This window comes from Neophocaena asiaeorientalis, unplaced genomic scaffold (assembly GCF_003031525.2).
Source record: "Neophocaena asiaeorientalis asiaeorientalis breed wild unplaced genomic scaffold, Neophocaena_asiaeorientalis_V1.1 scaffold40, whole genome shotgun sequence".
Lineage (NCBI taxonomy): Eukaryota > Metazoa > Chordata > Mammalia > Artiodactyla > Phocoenidae > Neophocaena > Neophocaena asiaeorientalis.
In genome coordinates, this window is record NW_020185335.1 from 15,382,518 (window position 1) to 15,402,206 (window position 19,689).

At 54.4% G+C, this 19,689-nt stretch overlaps 1 protein-coding gene across 1 annotated transcript in view; it reads left to right on the top strand.

The window, feature by feature from the left end:
* Positions 1–19,689, top strand: part of ACSF3 (acyl-CoA synthetase family member 3) — a 57,303-nt gene that overhangs the window by 9,037 nt on the left and 28,577 nt on the right. Inside the window, exons 4-5 of the mRNA XM_024735625.1 lie at positions 11,704–11,858; positions 13,434–13,579. Coding sequence (XP_024591393.1) covers positions 11,704–11,858; positions 13,434–13,579 — 301 coding nt within the window. The remainder of the gene's footprint in view (positions 1–11,703; positions 11,859–13,433; positions 13,580–19,689) is intronic.

The window sequence follows — 19,689 nt, forward strand, 5'->3', positions numbered from 1 at the left end:
AGAGGTGCGCAGGCTCGGCCCGCAGCACAGAGCTTGTTGTTTAGTCACTTTATTCCAGGATGAATTTCCTCACGAGGGGTCCCTGAGGCCTGGGGTCCCTGGTCTGCAGAATCCATCGTTCACTGAAGTCGGCCTCCTCTGTCTCCACCAGAAAGAGGCAGCTCTAGATTGATCGTCTCCGGCCCGTCCTCACGTCCCGCCTGGAGCCTTAATTCACATCGGTGCTGGTGCCAGGTCAGAGTGAGAGGACGAGGTGCTACAGACAGGCTGTTCCCGGGCGAGCCCCGCACCTCCCTGACCTTCCGTCTCGTCCTCTAACGGAGGAGCGATGAGCCTGGCGCAGGGTGGGCACTGAGCCCAATCCCAGCAACGCAAAGCAGGGAGAAGCAGGGACCCTTTCTCCTCCTGTTTGCAAGGGTGCTGCGTGCAGACCAGCGTCAGGGAAGCTGGGGACCCTGTGTGCTGACTGGTGGCGCTGTTGGGTTTAGAGGAGAACGTAGCTTAAAATCCGGCGTGAGCGCTGTGGACCCGGTGAGGCAAACGGTAGAAGTGGCAGTCCCAGCCAGCCAGCCCCCTCCTCCGCCCACTACCGCAGCTCCGCCCCCATCCTGCTGTTTGTTTTTCAGCTGCAGGGCCTCAGGATTTAGACAGTGGGGTCTACAGAGGGCTGTCTGCCTCTTAACACAAGTCCCAGTGACTCTCCAAAGGGGTCGGTCCGGCCCGGCACACATGGCTTCCTAAGGGGGCTCTGACTGAACTGACTGGGCAGCGGGGAGGGGGAGAAAGGGGGGCCCTGAGGCTATCGGGAGTGACTGCTAAGGGCAAGTGGGGACAGCCAGCTCGTCCCCTAGTCCCAGGGTTTTGTGACTGTCTGGGCTTGTGCAGCAGGAGTGCAGGAGCACCCTGGGGTCTCCACAGAATGCAAATTGCCCTCCCCGCAATGCTTCATTCACTCGGAGGGCCTCCCTGCAGGGCACCACAAAGACAGGAGGAGGATGGAGGGGTGCCCCACCCTGAGCTTAGATCAGGGACCCAGACAGGCTGAGCCGCAGTGGCTGACCAGCCGGCTACGGTCCCAGCTTCCTGATTTCCTCGTTCCTGATCCATGTGAGTGCCTGGTGGGCGAGGCAGGGGTGCAGGCAGGCTGCTGGCCTGCAGACGGAGCAGGCCTTTCCTTCCCCAAAGCACAGACCCAGGAAGGTAAAGAGCGAGCAGGAAGTGTGGCTGCCTCGTCCAGGAGGGGAGCCCCGGCCCCTGCTGGCCTCTTCCGCCGCCACCTCCTCCTCCCCACCTACCTCCACCACGCTGGGCCTGCAGGCCCAGTCTCTGTGCATCTTGGCCCCCGTCCTGGCCTAATCTGCACTACCGTTCAGTGTACCACTTACCACCTCGAAGCCACATAGACTCTGCTGTGGGTCCTCATTCTCTCCCCCTGAAATGTCGCCTCCGAGGGCATGGTTTTCCTTCTGTTTAGGGCCTGTCCCCAGGGCCTAGAGCAGGCGCTCAGAGCTGTTGTAGATGAATGGACGGTTACCACTTACGGGCCCCATGGGCCACGAGGGAACACTGGCTCCTTGAACCCTCTCCACAGGCTCCCCCTTGGCTTTTGTCATTGTGATCATCTGGACTTGTGAACAGGCCTCTGGGGGGAGCGTCCCTGAAAGTCACTTAGGGGAGTGGTTATTTGTTTAATGAAAACTTTACTGTATCAGCTCCTCAGGAATCAGAGCATAAGCAGCTAAACGTAACAACATTCCACTGAAAAACCCACCACAGGGTTCCCTTAAAGGGATAGAGTTCTCTGCACACTTTGGGTTTGTAGACGTGTATAAAGACCAGGGCGGGGACTTCCCCGATGGCGCAGTGGTTAAGAATCCGCCTGCCAATGCAGGGGACCACGGGTTCGAGCCCCGATCCAGGAAGATCCCACATGCCGTGGAGCAACTAAGCCAACGCGCCACCGCTACTGAGCCTGTGCTCTAGAGCCCGTGAGCCACAACTACTGAGCCCATGCGCTGCAACTACTGAACGCCATGCGTCTAGAGCCCATGCTCCACAACAAGAGAAGCCACTGCAGTGAGAAGCCCACACACGGCAACAAAGAGTAGCCCCCACTCGCTGCAACTAGAGAAGCTCACGTGCAGCAACGACGACCCAATGTGGCCAAAAATTAAATTAAAAAAAAAGACCGGGACGGCGGATGGGGCCTCTTGTGCTCACAGCTCAGCTCCATCTGCCACTGCCCGTGGCCGCAGGTGGCGGGTTACACGGGCGGGCTTGTCAGTGTCCCTGAGCCGGGGGTTCCATGTGGAATAGCATCCTTGGGGTGTGGGCAGCTCCACCTGACGGCCTTGGTGTTCACCCTCCCGAGAGGTCTTGCTGGTGTAAAGCCTAATGGGATTGGCTCTGTTCAACATGTACCTGTGTAGCTTAGATACTGTGAAAACGAGAGCGGATTTTGGACAAGGAAGCACTCAACAGGGATACAAACCTCAGGGATTCCCACCTGCTCCCAGGCCACCAGGTCCCATTTATTTTCTTTGGCCTCCAGCTGTCTCCCGTCACTCCAGTGGCCCCTCGCTGTCACTACTCAGCCTGCACCTCTGAGAGCGAGACCCTGGGATGCTGCCTCTCTCCTGCCTGGGGGCTGGAGACCAGAGGCTGCAGGGCAGCTTGCCGGGACAGTCAGCTCAGACCTTCCCGATCCTAGGCACTGACTTGGGGTTTCTCAGAACCATGCAGCAGGGCTGAAGAGTCAAACACATTTGCTGTGGCTGATAAAAGATGCAGCCCTGAGTTTCAGAGCTTTGTGAATCTACTTATACTATTGATAGGAAAACCCCACCTTTAGCATTATTAAATATCGGGGCTTGTCTAAGCTTGTTTTTGAGAAATGCGCGTGGGGACTTCCCTGGTGGTCCAGCGGCTAAGACTCCTTGCTCCCAATGCAGGGGGCCTGGGTTCGATCCCTGGTCAGGAAACCAGATCCCACATGCCACTAGTAAAGATCCCACATGGGGCAACGAAGATCCCGCCTGCCGCAACTAAGACCCAGCGCAGCCAAATACGTAAATATATTTAAAAACAAACAATTACCATTCATTGAAAACAAAAAACGAAGAAATGAGTGTAAAGAGATGCGGGGCCCAGAAACCTGCAGTGGTGTTGACACGGTCTCAGCTCCTGGCGGCTTCAAGCCCTTCCGTGAACGGTGGGGTGAGGGGCTGTCTGCGTCCCGCGAGGCTGACTGATGCGGTGGCGGTACCTCGGGGACGGCAGGAAGAGTGATGGCGGGCTGTCCGCTGTCAGCCCCGCGGAATGCAGTCTGGTTGTTGATTAGGCTGCCTGGCTGCGATCGATTCCTTGTCGCAAATAACGTGCTCCGGTGACTTCTCGGGATCACGGTGGCTCTCGGAGAGGCACTGAGTCAGGGTGGGGCCCGGCCGGTGAGGCAGGAGGGCGCCGACCCCGGCGCGTGGCGCTGCTTTCGGCTCGGCGGTGCAGGCCGCTGGGGCCACTGCCAGGGCACTCTGTAGAGACCAGTGCCCTGCTCGGGACCCCGGTGCCCATGTGAAGCCTGCTGCCTGGCACACCTGTGGCCGCAGAGGTCGTTCATTCTGGGCTTTGAGAAATCTGCGTCTTATTGAAGTGGGTGGAGGTGTTTGCAGGCGGAGTTGGGGGAGGGAAGCAGAGCTCTTAAGCTCAAGTGCGTCTGGGATCTGACCCACAGCCTGGGGCCACTAGGGCGGGGCTGCGCACACAGGCCATTGGAACGGGATAAACAGGCATCTGTTCTCTTGTCTCCAGCCTTTCATTGTGGAGTGTCCTCTGTCATTGCCAGACTTTGGCCAGAGCACCTTAAAAACAGAATAAGAAAAAAAAAAAAAAAAAAAACAGAATAAGAGCCCTCCCGTGTGTTGTTAGAATTGCCAGAAATAGGTTATGGCTTAATCCCTGGCCACTGCTTCAAGCTGAGGAGGCGTCCGTGGCAGCTGTGCTCCAACTCTGTCCTGGCTTTTGCTGGGCAGGGCAGTCCTGCTGGAGGTCTAGCCCCAGGTTCCAGTCCCGGATGCTCTGCAGGGTCACGTCGGGGAGCTGGTGCGTGAAAAGGCCCCAGACCCTCGCTCTGCTGCATCCGGTGTGGGCTCCTGTGTGCATCCCGCTTGGGAGCTGCTCACATCCGTCTGGGCTCTGCGGTCTGGCTGCCGCAGGAGTGTTTTCACTGGTAAGACGCAGGCCCTAGAGAGGCTTTTGACGGGATCGCCCGACCTTCAACTTTGAAGTGTATGGACGTGTTGAAGCAGCGGGGACGCGGCACGGTGGCGGTGCTGCTGTTCCCTTTGCCAATGGGGGTGAGTTCTCACAATGGCCACGCCTTCCCGGCTGCAACAGTTCTCAGGAGGCAGCCCCCAGGGCAGGTGTCGTTTCTGTGCCAGGGGTCAAGTGTCTGAGTTGATGACTTTAGGGCCGGCCCTCCCCCTTCATTCGGCTGAGTGTGAGCTCTGTTCTTTCTTCAGCCTCCGGTGGGAAGCCTGGGTGAGGACCACATGTGTGTCCACCAGAGGCCTGGCCAGGACCATAGGTTCCCAGAGTGATGGCCACCTCACCCAGCCTGTCCCCTTTCCTCTCGGTCCAGGGCCCTGCACCTCACCTTGGACGTGGTACGGTCTGCGCTGCTTTGCGTCTCCTTGTCTTAGTGCTCGTGGCGACGGGCGAGCCCTGGTGAGCAGGATAAGCACCCCCCGTGAGGGGCCCCGTGAAGCGGTTGTCGGGACTCGCCAGGCTGGGTAGTGGCGGGGTCTGCACACCAGTGGTCTGCACACTGCAGGCGCTAACCTGCAGGCGCTGCCACCGTGAGTGAGAAGGAACGGGTTCGAGGCTGTTCCTGGTTAGCCAGATCGGGATACCCACGCTCCCGGAGATGCCCGAGTGCTGTCCGGTGTGTCCTCCAAGGACCCATGCCTTCCCTGGTGCCAGGTGGCAGCGAGGGCACTGCCCTCCACCTCGGGGAGCAGCCTGGCCAGGCCAGCGCGGACTTAGCGGACAGAGTTTCTTTAACAAGCCAGTGGGAAGTAGGATGCCCCACAGGATTTCCAGCAAATCTGCATGTCAGAGCTTGGAAGGGAGCTGAGGGATTCTGTCCAGATTAACACAGTGGTGTGAGAAGATAGCAAGAAAGCTGCAGGGCCTGGTCAAGGTCACAGCCACTGCTGGGCGGGAAGGCCTATCAGGAGGTCTCTGTGCCCCGGGGATTCTCACAGGCACTTTGCTCTCGGCGGCTGGACCCCTGCTCGTGCACGTGGTTTTACTTCCTCAGTTTCTCCTCAGTCTTTTCCTCGCAGTTTTTGTTTATGAAATTGTGTGTCCTGTAGACTTTCCCCAGTCTGATCTTGTGGATTACATCCCTGTGGTGTCGTTTAGCATGCCTCGCTATCCCTTATACTTCTTGAAAGTTGGTAGTTAGGTCTAGAGGCGTGATGAGGTTCAGGGTTTTGTTTTGCTTTGGCAGGGAGGAGACTTCACAGGCAGTGTGTGTATCTGTCCAGCAGGGCACATAACGCCCAGTTGTCCCTCTCCTTCTGACGTCAGCATCGCTGATGCTCATGGCCTAGAGCTGTCAACTCACCGGGGTTTGTAAAGTGGGGAATGTTGTCACGCTTCTTTTATTTAATTGAGGCATAAATTACATACAGTAAAATGTATGTAAACTGAGTATGTGTCTGTGTGACAGTCACCACGCAGATAAAGACAGAGCACGTTTACATGGCCCACAGTGTTCTCTCCTAGTCGGGGCTGCACCACAGCTGAGTTTCACAGGCTCTTCATATACGTGGACCCCATAGTATGTGTCCTTTTGTGCTTTTCAGTTAATCGTACTATTTTAAGATTTACTCTTGAGTTCCATCAATTGTAATTCGTTCTTTTTGTGTTGCTGTGTTGCTTTCCTTTGTATAAAAGCACCACAATTTATCCATTCTTCTGTTGAAGGAGGTTGGATTGTTTCAAGTTTGGGGATCTTTTGAATAAAGCTGCTATAAGCATTTGCATAAAGATCTTTCTGTGGACATTTCTCTTGGATCTGTACCTGCTGGTGCCGGACACCCACTGGGCTGGATGTATATTTAATTATGGTTGGAAGTGCCAAAGAGTTCTGCAGAGTGGGTGCATGTTTCATCCTCCCAGCAGCAATGTGTGAGAGTCCTAGTTACTCCAGATTATTACCCACACTTACTGTGGTCAGTCTTGTTGACTCGAGCCACCTCAGTGAGGGTGCTTTTGTTTCCTTTTATTGAGTTTTAGTTTCCATGAAGTGAAATGCACAGATCTAAGTGTACAGTTTAGTATGTTTTGATGACTGCACTTGTATAACCCACACCCAGGCTGGGAAAGAAAACATTCCCATTGCCCCAGAAGTTCTTTCGTGACAACCCCCAGTCACCCCCCTGCGGGCAACCACGTCTTCTGGTCTTTGTTACTATAAGTTAGCTGACCTGTTCTTGAAATTTGCATGTAATGGGATCAGCGTCTGTAGGCTTTGTGTTTCCCTTCTTCCACTGGGCATCCTTTGAGGCTTATCTGTGCTGCGTGTGTAAGCGGCGAGCGAGTTCCTTCCATCACCGAGGACCCACAGTTGTCATCCCTTCTCCTGTACATGGGCATCTGGCTTTTCCCAGTTTTGGCTTTATGAATGAAGCTGCTGGGAACATTCTCACATGTCTTTTTGCAGACGCACATTTCCATTTCTTCTGGGTAAATACCCAGGGTTAGAACTAGTGGGTCACAGGATCACGCATGTGAAATGTTTTAAGAAACTCCCAGCCCTTTCCCAAGTGCTTATCCGTTCTATGCTCCTGTCTGCAGCGTGCCCCACCCTTTAGCAACTGAGTCGCGCTTTCTAGATTTCAGCCATCCTAGTGGGTGTGTAATGCTGCTACCTCACTGGCCTCATAAGATTTGCATTTCTCTGATGAGTGATCGTGTTGAGAGCTTTTCATACGCTTACTGGTCATTCAGAGATTTTCTTTTTATGAAATGCCTCTTCAAGGCTTTTGTCCATTTTTAAATTGGGTTGTCTTTTTATAGCTAATCAGTAGGTGTCCCATATATATTATGGATAAAAGGCCTTTGTCAGAAATACGTGTTGTGAGTCTTTCCCCCGTCTCTGGTTTCTCATTTCACTTTTTTAATAGTCTTTTGATAAAGAGAATTTTAAATTTTGGTGAGTCTAATTTGGAAGTGGTAATGGTGGACATCATTGACTTATTCTCAATCTTGGAGAAACATTAATATTTCACTATTAAGTATGATGTTACTTATAGTATTTTGCAGATACCGTATATTAGCTTGAGGACATTCCTATCCATCGTTTTCTGAGAGTTGAATTATAGGGTGGGTTGAATATTATCAAATGGGTTTTCTTTACCTCTTGAATTGATTGTATAGAGTTACCCCCTTTATTTGTCTCCCTCTTTATTCTGTTAATGTGGTTAGTTATACTGATTAAAGTTTTGAATATTTCTAATTTCCTTTAGTAAACTTTCCCGGCCGTGATGCATTGCCCTTTTCACATACTCCTAGCTTTGGTTTGCTAATACTCGGTTAAGGCATTTGCTTCTGTGTTTACAAGGAACACAGGTCTGTGGTTTCCTTGTGACATCCTTGTTAGGCTTCTGTATGGGAGCTCTGCTCGTTTGTGAAAGGAGCGTGGCAGCCACCCCTCCTCCCCTTATCTGTTCTTTGGAAGTTTCTGTGTGGCTGAAAGTATTCTTTCCTTCAGCGTTTGACACAATTCCATTAAAGCCATCTGGGCCAACCTTTCTGGGAAGGTTTTTAATTAAGGATTCAGTTTCTTTAATAGATGTAGGACTTCAAATATTTTCTATTTTGTTTCTTGTGTCGGTTTTGGTACTTTAAAAAAAATAATTGTCCATTTCATCAAAATTGTCAAATTTATTGGCATAGGGTAGTTTATAATTTCTCCTCATTATCCTTTTAATATCTTTAGGATCCGTAGTGATGTCTCCTTTAGGTGTCTGATATTGGTAGTTTATGTTTTCTTTCTTTTTTCTTGATCACTCTTGTTTTAGAGGCCTATCAACTTTATTATCTTTTCTAAGAACCAACTGTGTTGATTTTCCTCTAATGCACCTGTGCTTTATATTCCTGTTCCTTCTGTTTCTTATTATTCTCTTCCTTCATCTTCATGACACACTGCTACTATTGTTGTTTTAAACAGTCAGGGGTCCTTAAAATTTCTTTAAATCACCCATATATTCCCTTTGCTGGTGCTCTTCGTTTCTTCCTTCAGATCTGTGTCTCTCTCTTGGGTCGTTTCCCTTAATCCTGATAGTTCTTATAGTGCAGCTTAAAAATATATATATTTGTTTTATTTTATTTATTTTTGGCTGCATTCGGTCCTCGTTGCTGCGAGCGGGCTTTCTCTAGTTGTGGCGAGTGGGGGCTACTCTTCATTGTGGTGTGCGGGCTTCTCATTGCGGTGGCTTCTCTTGTTGAGGAGCACGGGCTCTAGGCACGCGGGCTCAGTACTTGTGGCTCGTGGGCTCAGTAGTTGTGGTGCACGGGCTTAGTTGCTCTGCGGCACGTGGGATCTTCCTGGACCAGGGCTTGAACCTGCACTGGCAGGTGGATTCTTAACCACTGCGTCACCAGGGAAGCCCTGTAGTGCAGCTCGGCTGAAGACAAATTCTCTCAGCTGTGTTTCACTGAAAATGTTTTCATTGCATTGTCCTTTTTTAAAAATAGCTCTATTGAGATGTAATTCACATACCATAAAATTCACCTATCATGAACGATGTAGTGATTTTACATAAATTTATAGGATTTGTTCAACTATTATCTCAGTCCCTATTCCCACACCCAGCCCCTGGGAACCACTGTCTGTCCTCCGTCTCCACAGCGTTTCCTTTTCTGGGCTGTGTGTGTAAATGGAGTCATAGAACATGTGGTCTTTTGGGTCTGGCTTCTTTCACTCTGTAGAACGTCTTTGAGTTCTGTCTACGCTGTAGCACGCGTATTAGTACTTTGTCACTTTGGTCCCTGGGTAGTGCTTCAGCATGTGGCCGGGCCGCGTTTGGCTCACCCATTTATCGTTTACTGGGCATTTGGGTCAGTTCCAGCTTTTGCTGTGGACATTTGCGTACAAATCCCGGTGTGGACACTCTTCACGTACCTTGTGTAGATAAGTAGGGGTAGAATTGCTGGGCGCGCGATGTTTGTTGTTAACATTTTAAGAAACTGCCCCACTTTCCCCCAGTGGCTGTTCGTCCCCGTTCTCATCAGCAGTGCGTGAGTTTCCCCACATCCTCACCAACGTTTGTTTTGTTGGTTTTTAAAACCATTGTTATGGTCATTGTAGTGGATATGACGTGGTATGTCACTGTGGTTTAAATTAGCATTTCCCTAATCACTGAGGACGGGGAGTGTTTTTTCATGGTCTTATTTGCGTCCGTGTATCTTCTTTGCTGAACTATCTATTGGGATGTTTGCCCATTTGTAAATTGGGTTATTCGTCTTCTTAGTATTGAGTTTATATATTCTGGATCCTGTCCTTTATCACATAGATGGTTTGCAGGTATTTTCTCCCATTTGGGCTTGTCTTTTCATTTTCTTAATGATATCTTGTGAAGCACGCATGCTTTAACTTTTGATGAGATCTATTTTATCAGTTTTTTAATTTCATAGATCATGTTTTTGCTGTCGTATCTAAGAAATCTTTGCCTAACCAAAGGTCATGAAGATTTTCACCTATGTTTTTTCCTGAAAGTTTTATAGTTTTAGCTGATACGTTTAGGTCTCTGATCCACTTTGGATTAATTCTTAGGTACGGTGCGGTAAGGGTCGAAAGTTCATCCTTTCGGATGTCGATATTCAGTTGTCCCAGCGCAGTTTGTTGAAAAGATTATCCTATGGAAGTGACTTGGCTCCTCTGTCAAACTCAATTGGCCATCGTCATATTGATTTGTTTCTGGGCATCTGCTCCGTTCGTCTGTGTGTCTGATCTTACGCCAGCCTCACACGGCGTTGAATGCTGGTGCTTTGGAGTAAGTTTTGGGTCAGGAAGCGTGCGTCCTCCGCCTTCCTCCCTCCTTCTCACATTTGTTGTTGTGACTCTTACGAGTCCTCTGCCTTTCCCTGTAAACTGCAGGGTCAGCTTGTCAATTTCCGGAAAACACAGCTGCTGGGGTTTGGGGAGAGCTGCCACCTTAGCGACACTGAGTCTTCCCATGTGTGGACGTGGATGTGTCTCCACTGACCAAGCACGTCTGTCTTTCCTGACAGGTCAGAGTGTGTCATCTTGTCCCACACGTGGTGACACTCTTCTCTTTCTCCTCTTTCCTGTCTGTACTTCGGTTTAGGTCATTCCCATTGACTGCTGTCTTTGCTGCATCTAGTCTGTTCAGCGTACCCAGTGAATTCCTAGTTTCACATAATGTGCTTTCCAGCTTATAACGGTTCTCTTGCAGTTCCACTTCTCTGATGAAATCCTTGATCATCCCCCATTTCATTTACCTTTTCTGAATCTCTTAACCTACTTATTAATTTAAATTCCTTGCATGAGAATTCCAACATCCGTATTGAGGGGCTGCTTCTATTGACTTTTTTCTTAGTTATGGGTCACATTTTTCTCTTTTCATACATGACTTTTTTTTTTTCCCTGCGGTTCGTGGGCCTCTCACTGCTGTGGCTTCTCCCGCTGCGGAGCACAGGTTCTGGACGCGCAGGCCCAGCGGCCACGGCTCACGGGCGGCACGTGGGATCCTCCCGGACCGGGGCACGAACCCGCGCCCCCTGCATCGGCAGGCGGACTCCCAACCACTGCGCCACCAGGGAAGCCCCATACATGCTTTATAATGGGGGCGGGGTTGTCTTTAAAAGAACGATGTAATTTTCCCCCCAAAGGGGAGTGCCTTTGCTCTGTCAAGCAGCTGTGGTGAGGAGGTAATTGCAAGTGTGCGATCAGGGACTGGGGCAGGCCGGGCCGGCCGCAGCGTTTTGGACACCTTGAGGGGGAAGGCTGTCTGTGTGGGGTGTGCTGAGCACCCCGCGCTCCCCGTCCCGCCCTGACCATGGGCTCATGCGGTGGCTGAACGGAGAGCGCCCCTTCTCCGGAAGATGAGGGCTAACACACGAGCACGTTCTCAGCATAAGCTGAGAAACTTGAGGCATCTTTACATTAAAACGAGAAACATCCGTTACAGAGTAAGATACAAACTTCACATGACTTCTTCCGAGAAAACAGCAGACGCCATCGGTTCCCCGTGCGTGCGTGCCCGTCTGCCAGACGCTGTGCTCAGGCCTACCTGGCCCCTCCTGCAGCTCTGTCCACCCTCGTCCGCGTGGCTGGAAAAGTCTGAGGCGCCACGTCTCCCCTGACGGCAGATCCGAGGCCGGTGCCCAGGCCCAGGGCCACTCCTCCCGCCGGTCCTCTTCCTTCTCACGGGCCACCCCTGAGGCCAGACGCCAGTGTCCCCTGCACAGTGACTCCACGGAAGGTCCGGGAGCTTGTGTCACCCTGTCAAAGTGAGACCCCCTTTGAGACGGGAGCCGCTTACAGCCTCTCTGATGCTTAAGAAAAGGGGGGTCCTCTGCTGAGAGCACTCGTCGTGGAACCGAGGGTCCGTACGTGTCTGTGCATGCGTGTCTTCTAATCTTTTTGCTGTGTGCTTCCTTTTTTCTTTTTAGGTTTGGGAAAAGTTCTTAAGCTCTGAAACTCCACGGATTAATGTATTTATGGCAGTGCCTACCATATACAGCAAGTTGATGGATTATTACGACAAACATTTTACCCACCCTCATGTCCAGGATTTCGTGCGTGCAGTTTGTGAAGAAAAAATCAGGTAAATGAAAATAGTCCACCTTCCCATCCAGAAAGCCAAATATAACTTATTTTTAGTGAGTCAGTTCTACTAAGTTTTAGGAAGCAGTATTTTTTCTTTGCTTTAAAATGTGTATCTACATCTCTCTCTACGTATCTGTGCTCCCAGCGCAGCTGCCTGTGTTCTGTATCCGTGTCTCTGTTCTATCTCTGGGTCTCTTTGTCCCTCTGTCTCTGTCTGTCCGCCTGTCTTCCGGTAGAGTCTGAAGGACGAGGATGGGAAAGTCCTTTCTGACCCCACACCTGCTGGCTCTCAGCCCTGCCCCCTCCCTGACCCCATGCAGACACACTCCCTGACAGACGTGTGGCTGTCTGGCCCCTTCGGTGGCATGGGGTTTGCTCTGTGTGTTCCCATGAGCCTGCCAACTGCAGCTCCTCTCTGCTCGTGGTCAAGCGCTTCATCTGCAGGGCACACAGAAGTGAGCGGTTTGGCAGGTCTTCACAGGCACGATGACACGTGCGCCCAAGAGGTGTGACACGTGTGTCTGTGGCAGACACAGCCTTTAACAGGGCAGCGAGTTGGTGCTGGACAGCCACGAGCTTCATGGCCTCTGTGCGTCTGATTCCTAGTCCTTGAGAGGAGCTCAGGAAAGCCCTTCGTTTCCTGGAGAGAATTTCCAGTTACCCAAGACGAGCATTTCATCTTGTTCTTCTGCTCCCATTCAACCACTCTTTGCGCCTTTTCTGTAAAGACGTTTTGATGGAACTAGAGCCCTTTTCTGAGGGTGCCACGCCAGCACCTCCCTGGTCTGGCCTCCCACGAGGCACCGTGGTGGGGCTGGGATCCAAAGCGCAGCCACCAGGACAAGAGTGGGACTGGTAGCACAATGTACCCAGATCTCAGGAGCCAAGGGCAAGAGTGAGACCAGAGAGGGGAGGTGAGGGTGACTCCGGGTGACAGGCCCTCAGATCTCAGCAGCCGGGCTCCTGGGGGGCGGGGGGTCCTTGTGCCTGCACCTCCGGGCGGGGCACAGGGGTGGTCGTTGCTCCGGCCCCCACTACAAGCAGAAGCACCTTCCTTCCTGCGCACAGTGCTTTCGGGACATGGCGCATGCCGAGGCTCTCATGTCAGATCGATGTCATTGTCAGTGAGCCATCAGCACCAGGCAGTGTTCGTGGAGGAGCCCCCGTGCGCCCCTCCCTGGAGGCTGCCTGCTTCCGTCTCCCCCACTCCGCCTCAGACCCGGTGGTGTTTTGTCCCCAAAGCAGACAAGCTATCATCGCGTTCCTCTTATCACTGCTCTTTTCGGGGCTGTTTGTGGACAGCACGTTGACTGTTTGCAGAGCGTGCCACCAGGGACCCTCAAATCACTTTTCCTTTTACTGTGATTACCCCTTCCTTGTGAAGACCTATTTGCATTCTAAAATATACCCAAGATTCTTTCCAAAGAACAGAGTTAAATTTCAGCCCGAACTGCACTTTTAGCCGTGAGTTAAAGGGTGACGGTGACTGGGGTGCTGGGCGCGTGTGGCTCTCACCGGGCTGAAGAAGCCATGTGCTCCCGAGAGCTCAGGAGCCTGTGGTTGTGCCGGGCAGGTTGATGGTCTCGGGCTCGGCCGCCCTGCCCCTGCCTGTGCTGGAGAAGTGGAAGGACATCACCGGCCACACTCTGCTGGAGAGGTACGGGATGACGGAGATCGGCATGGCCCTGTCCAACCCCCTGACCGCAGCTCGCCTGCCAGGTACGAGTGGCGCCCGCCAGCCGTGTCCTCCCTCTGCTCTGGGTCCTCGGGTGGGCTATTCTGTGGAGGATGCTCCCCTGCTGGGCTACGGTCACGTTCTCAGGGTGGCAATGTCCTTCCCAGGTGACCCAGACGCCGTGTGCTTGGCACGGCGCCCCCCTCCCCTCCTCCCGGGCTGGGGGCTGCTTCCGTCCAGACCAGGTCGCCCGCAGCCCAGAGTTTCCCATGCAGGTGCCCTGAGCCACACAGGCCGGTGGCAGCGGGAGAGACGGCAGGTGTCGGGGGCGAGGGAGGAGGGACATCCCGCCTGTGCTCAGGGACCTGCACGCGTCTGGAGGGTCTGCTGCTCTAGACGGGTTCCTGCCCTTTGGTCTTCCTGTCCCGCCTTCTCTAGGCCATTCCACATAAACAGCCTTCACGTCCCGGGTCCCTGACAGGGAACCTGCAGGCCTGAGGCCTGAGACGTGAGCCTGTTCTGTCCTGGGCCCTTTTCTAGCCCTCCCGGTCAGTACCCTCCAGCTTGTCCAAAACACAGTAGGCGTCTGGAAATAAACGTTAAGTCATCGTGTGCCTGTACTTGCCTCTGTGCATGCACTTGTCTTGCACGGCAGTAAAAGGCACCCTTCTGGTGGGCAGGTCTGTGAGTTTTCAGTGTGTCTGCCGTCATACTCGGGTAGACGAAGTTGAATCACCTCCAGACCTTCCCCCTTTGGCGGTCAGCGCCTCCTGCCCCAGGCCGGCGAGCACGTCCCTGGTTCCTCTCCCTGTAGCTGTGCGTCTCCTGGAACGACACAGAGGCACAGCCTCCAGGACCTGCCTTTGGGTCTGGCTTCTCTCACTTGGCAGGACGAGTGTGAGACACATCCTGTACCGAGCAGCACCTTCGGCGTTCACCCGTCCGCCACCGAAGGACGCTGGGTCGTGTCTAGCCGCGGGCAGCCCCCAGGCGGCTGTCGTGGAGGTCTGTATGCAGGGTTTTGTGCGAATGCGTCTTTACATCTCGTGGGCAGACGCCTCAGAGTACAACTGCTGGGTCAGAAGGGGGCGTGAGCCTGACTTTCTAAGAAGCTGCAAACTGTCCACACGACAGCCCCGATACTGGGCTGGTCTTACCCCTCTGATGGCCTTGGAGAAGTCACACAGACGGAGCAAGTGTTCGCACTGTCGGGCCAGGACACCCTCTGTCGGGCGGGGGCAAAGGCCCCGGGACAGAGGGACCTGCGCCCGTGCCCTAAACCCGAGGCTTCTGGGCAGAAATTCTCGAATCTTAATTGGCTGCAGCTCTTGAGGCTCAGGGTTCTGCCGTGGCTGTGCGTGGCCTCTTCTCGACAGCGGAACCAAGCGCCCGGGGTCTTTTCTCACCCGTGAAGCAGGCGGCTCACAGTGGGTGCACGGCCGGCTCTTTGGTTTAGGAACAATGAAGGAAGTAGCCGTCAACCTTGAATCCGGGAGTGAGTCCCTGAGCACCGCTTCCGGAGCAATCAGGCTGTGTCCTCTGTGCCCCTGACTCCTGGGCCGGACTTCTTCCAGCCGGGACTCTGGGCTGCTCCGGGGACACATCCTGCCAGCCTGGCCCATCACAGGTTCCCTGGCGGCCCGGAGGGGCGCGTGGCCTGAAGCATACTGTTTGCTCGGCTGAGGCTCCGGGTGGTGACCTGAGCTGCTGGGCCTGACATGCGATGATAGGAGGTTGCTATCAGATACAGGGCTTGCCGGACAGGCGCTCCAGGACCCAGTGAGGCACCGTCACCGAGGCCAGACAGCGCCACAGGACAATTAAAGTCACCTGGCCACAGCTGACACCGTTCTAAAGGGAGGCGGAAGGACAGCCTGCCCTTCTGACTGCAGCCAGCCTGTTGCCCAGTGGACACCAGGAGGACATTCAGTCCCTGCGAGTGTGGGAGGGGCCCGTCCCGAGCTGTGGCAGAGGCCGCGTCCAGGCGGTGTGGGGCCCGTGTCACGCGGTGTGGGGCGCGTGTCACACGGTGTGGGCAGGGCCGCGTGCACGTGGCGTGGGAGGGGCAGCGTCACACAGTGTGGGAGGGGCAGTGTCAGGCGGTCTGGGAGAGGCCGCGTCACGCTGTGTGGGCGGGGCAGTGTACACGTTGTGTGGGCGGGGGCCGCGTCACGTGGTGTGGGGGGGGGCAGCGTGAGGAGGGGCAGCATCACGAGGTGTGGGAGGGGCTGTGTCCATGCGGTCTGGGAGGGGCTGCATTACGCGGTTGAGCGTGGCAGTGTGCACGTGGTGTGGGTGGGGCAGCGTCAGGCGGCGTGGGAAGGCCCCCATCCTGCGGTCTGGGAGGTACTGCGTCACGCGGTGTGGGCGGGGCAGTGCCATGCAGTGTGGGCGGGACAGCCTGCACGTTGTGTGGGCGGGGCCGTGCGCATGAAGTGTGGGCGGGGCAACGTGCACTAGGCGTAGGAGGGGCAGCGTCACGGGGGGTGGGAAGGCCCCCATCCCGTGGTATGGGAGGGACTGCATCACGCGGTGTGGGAGGGGCCGCGTCTATGCTCTGTGGGAATGGCCGTGTCATGCGGTCTGGGAGGGGCAGCGTGCACGCGGTGTGGGCGTGGCAGCGTCACGCGGTGTGGGCGTGGCAGCGTCTCGCGGTGTGGGAGCGGCAGCGTGTACGCGGTGTCAGAGGGGCCGCGTCGCGCGGTGTGGGCGGGGCAGCATGCACGTTGTGTGGGCGGGGCCCCGTCACGCGTTGTGGGGGCCGCGTCCCGCGGTCTGGGAGGGGCTGCGTCCCGCTGCGTGGGAGGGGCAGCCTCATGCAGCCTGGGAGGGGCAGCGTCACGCGGCGTGGGAAGGACAGCGTCCACGCGGTGTGGGCGGGGCCGCTTCTCGCGATGTGAGACGGGCAGCGTGCACGTGGCGTGGGCGGTGCAGCGTCACGCGGCGTGGGAAGGGCAGCGTGCACTTGGCGTGGGCGGGACTCCATCTAGTTGGGTGTAGGAGGCTGGCCCTGCGTGGTTGACCCTGCTCTGTTCCACCCACTGGGGTAGGGGCGGGGGCTTCTGGGGTCTGAGCAGCTGCCCTGCCCTAACAGCAGTCTTTGCCGTTTGTAGACCTAACTTTAACAAATCATAGGTGTTTCTGTGGAGATTTTAATGCCACCGTTGTGGTAGTGGTGCTGTAATTCGGACAACGTTTTCTTTTTTTTATATATAAATTTATTTAACTTTTATTTATTTTTGGCTGTGTTGGGTCTTAGTTGCTGTGCGCAGCCTTTCTGTAGTTGCCGCGAGTAGGGACTGCTCTTTGCTGTGGTGCGCAGGCTTCTCTTGTTGCAGAGCATCGGCTCTAGGCGTGCGGGCTTCAGTAGTTGTGGCTTGTGGGTTCAGTAGTTGTGGTGCACGGGCTTAGTTGCTTCGCTGCATGTGGGATCTTCCCGGACCAGGGCTGGAACCTGTGTCCCCTGCGTTGGCAGGCGGATTCTTAACCACTGCGCCAGCCAGGGAAGCCCTGTCAGTGTTTTCTTTATAGATGTTCTTAGCGGTTCAGGTTTCATTGAATAGGGTGGACAGTCCTGACTTCCTTAGGTTGGGAGAGGGGCTGGAGGTTGAATCAAGTACAAATGGCCAATGGTTTAATCAACTGTACCTGCATAATAGAACTTTCATAAAAACCCAAAACGAGGCTGGTGAACACGGGTTGGTGTTGGAGTGTGATGTGCCTGGAGAGTGTGCAAGTTTAGAGACTCCCTCCCACCCACATACTTGCTAGAGGTGTGTCTTCCATCTGGCTGTTCCCACCTTGTATCCTTTGTAATGAAGTGATACTCTAGGAAGTGACCTGTTTTCTTGGGTTTTGAGAGACGCTCTAGCAAACTGTTTAATCCCAGGAGGGGCTCAGGGACCCCCAGTTTGCAGCCAAGTTGTACAGAAGTTGTGGGTAAGTGGGGACATGCCCCTGTGACTGTCAGTCCTGTGGGACTGAGGGCAGCCACTCACCTCCCTGGAGGCCACAGCAGATCCCATAGGGTTCCCTTCTCCACAGCATCTCCCCACATCTCCCTGTGTTCCCAGCGCCTGGATGGAGCCTCTGCTTCCTCCTTTCTGTAAGTGTTACTGAGCTGAGCCAATTTACTGACCCTGGGTTGTGGTGAAGGAAAGTGCAGGATCCAGGAAAGGAGAGCGAGCGGCTGGTGCTCAAAGGACCCAGACTCCTTATGGCTTTCAGGGAAGGGCTATTAAAGGCGACATTTGCGGGGAGGGCTGCAGGATGTGTGACATCCCTCTGACTGGTTGGTGGTGAGGTAACAGGGTGGTGTCCCAGGAATATCAGTCATCAGCCTTCTGGCTCCAGCGAGTCTGGGGGTCTCAGCATGTAGTCACCATCCTCCACCCGGGTGGGGGCCTCCGTTCACGCGAACAACTCCGAGATGCGCGTCAGCTTAGTGTGTGCGTCTCTTGAGGAGGAGGTGCGACTCTGTCTTATGACCGGTTTATCGTTTGAGCTGTGAGGTAACTGCTTTTTCTTTGTGTCTGTGTTCCTCTATTTCTCTAATTAGTAACTGCCTCAGTCTGCTCTCTGGATCTCAGGGAAGGTTTAGGAGACTAAAGCGTCTTTTTACAAACACGAAACGAGGGACATGGAGGGGCTTTCGTCCTCCGAGGATCCCCAGGGCGCACGCGTCAGGAGGCGTGGCCGTCTGGAGGGCTCGGGCCTGAGCAGGCGTCACAGCACTGCGGGGACGAGAGCTCAGAAGAAACGGGAGGAGGAGCAGATTTCACTCCTGAGCGAGGCGTCTGCTCGTGCTGAAGATTCTGCACCTGGCTTAATGCAGTGGCTTCTGATGAAATCATCACGTTCCTCCTGACGGCTCAGGGTGTGTTCATGGAACGCTTTACTTCTGCCACATACGAAAGGAATCACCCTGACCAGTCTCAGAAAGTGATAAATCGATTCACACGGCAAGAAAGCCTCTCACTGCCTGGGAAGCCAGGAAGAAGGACCATCAGCCCTGTGGGCCCGACCGATGTCCTCTTACACACGGCCTTTCTCTCCTGCACTTTATCAACCCATTTCTTCCCTTAAACCTTCTGTTCTGTGGCTTTTACACACACCCCGAGGGCTAAATCCTAGGTCAGCCTGCTGACATTTGGCCATGGAATATGAGCAATTGGGAGTGATGTGAAGACCTGGGAAAATCTGCAAGATGCCTGGGCCTGGTCTGTAACCAAGCAATCAGAGCTGTGGCCCCGCCGGTCCTTATCAGACGTGAGGTCCAAGGAGGAGCAGCGCAGACGACAGGGCTGAGACAGGCGCTTCACTGGAGACAGATCCAAAGGGAAGCTACGACGCTGAGGTCCGCTGGGAAACACATCCCGAGTGTCGGGACTGTGGCCGCCTTGGCCCCGGGTCCTGCAGAGCCTGCAGAAGGGCAGGGCTTGGACCCAGCTCACGTTCACAGCCTAGGTCTTGTCTCTGGTCCTCGTGTCTTGTCTGCAGCTGAGGTGGAACACCTCCTTTTCCAGGCTGTCTCCGGTCTTGAGCGTCCTGGCACTCGTGCAGCCATTGGCCGCAGCAGAAAGAGAGAAGGATACATGCCTGGCGGTTCCTTTCATACACAACATCCAGGGGGCAAGTCCACGGAGAATGGGTTAGTGGTTGCTGGGGTGGGGGGAAGATACGACAGCTGACGGGGACAGGTTTCCTTCTGGGCTGGTGGAAAGTTCTGGAGCTAGATGGAGGTGGTAATGGGACCGTGTTGTGAATGTGCCGAATGCCCCTGAATCCTAGGCTTTATAATGAATAGCTGCATCATATATGGATTTCACTGTAGTTTTTAAATCTTTGGAAGCAAAACAGAAGGAGGGGAGGAAGGAGGAGGAAGATGCGGCGGGGGCGGCCCCCAGGACCTCAGACAGAAGACAGGCTGAGGAGGACAGGGCGGCGCCATCTAGCAAGCGGAGCCCTGTGTCACAGACTTTTCCAGGCGTGTGGATCCCAGAGCACTAAGCAGCTCGTGGAGTTTGCCAAGTGGGCTTCCCGGGACTTTTCTCCTGTGACAAGTCCTCATTGATAAGAGTTAAAATAAAGGCCTTGAGGGGCTTCCCTGGTGGCGCAGTGGTTGGGAGTCCGTCTGCCGATGCAGGGGACACGG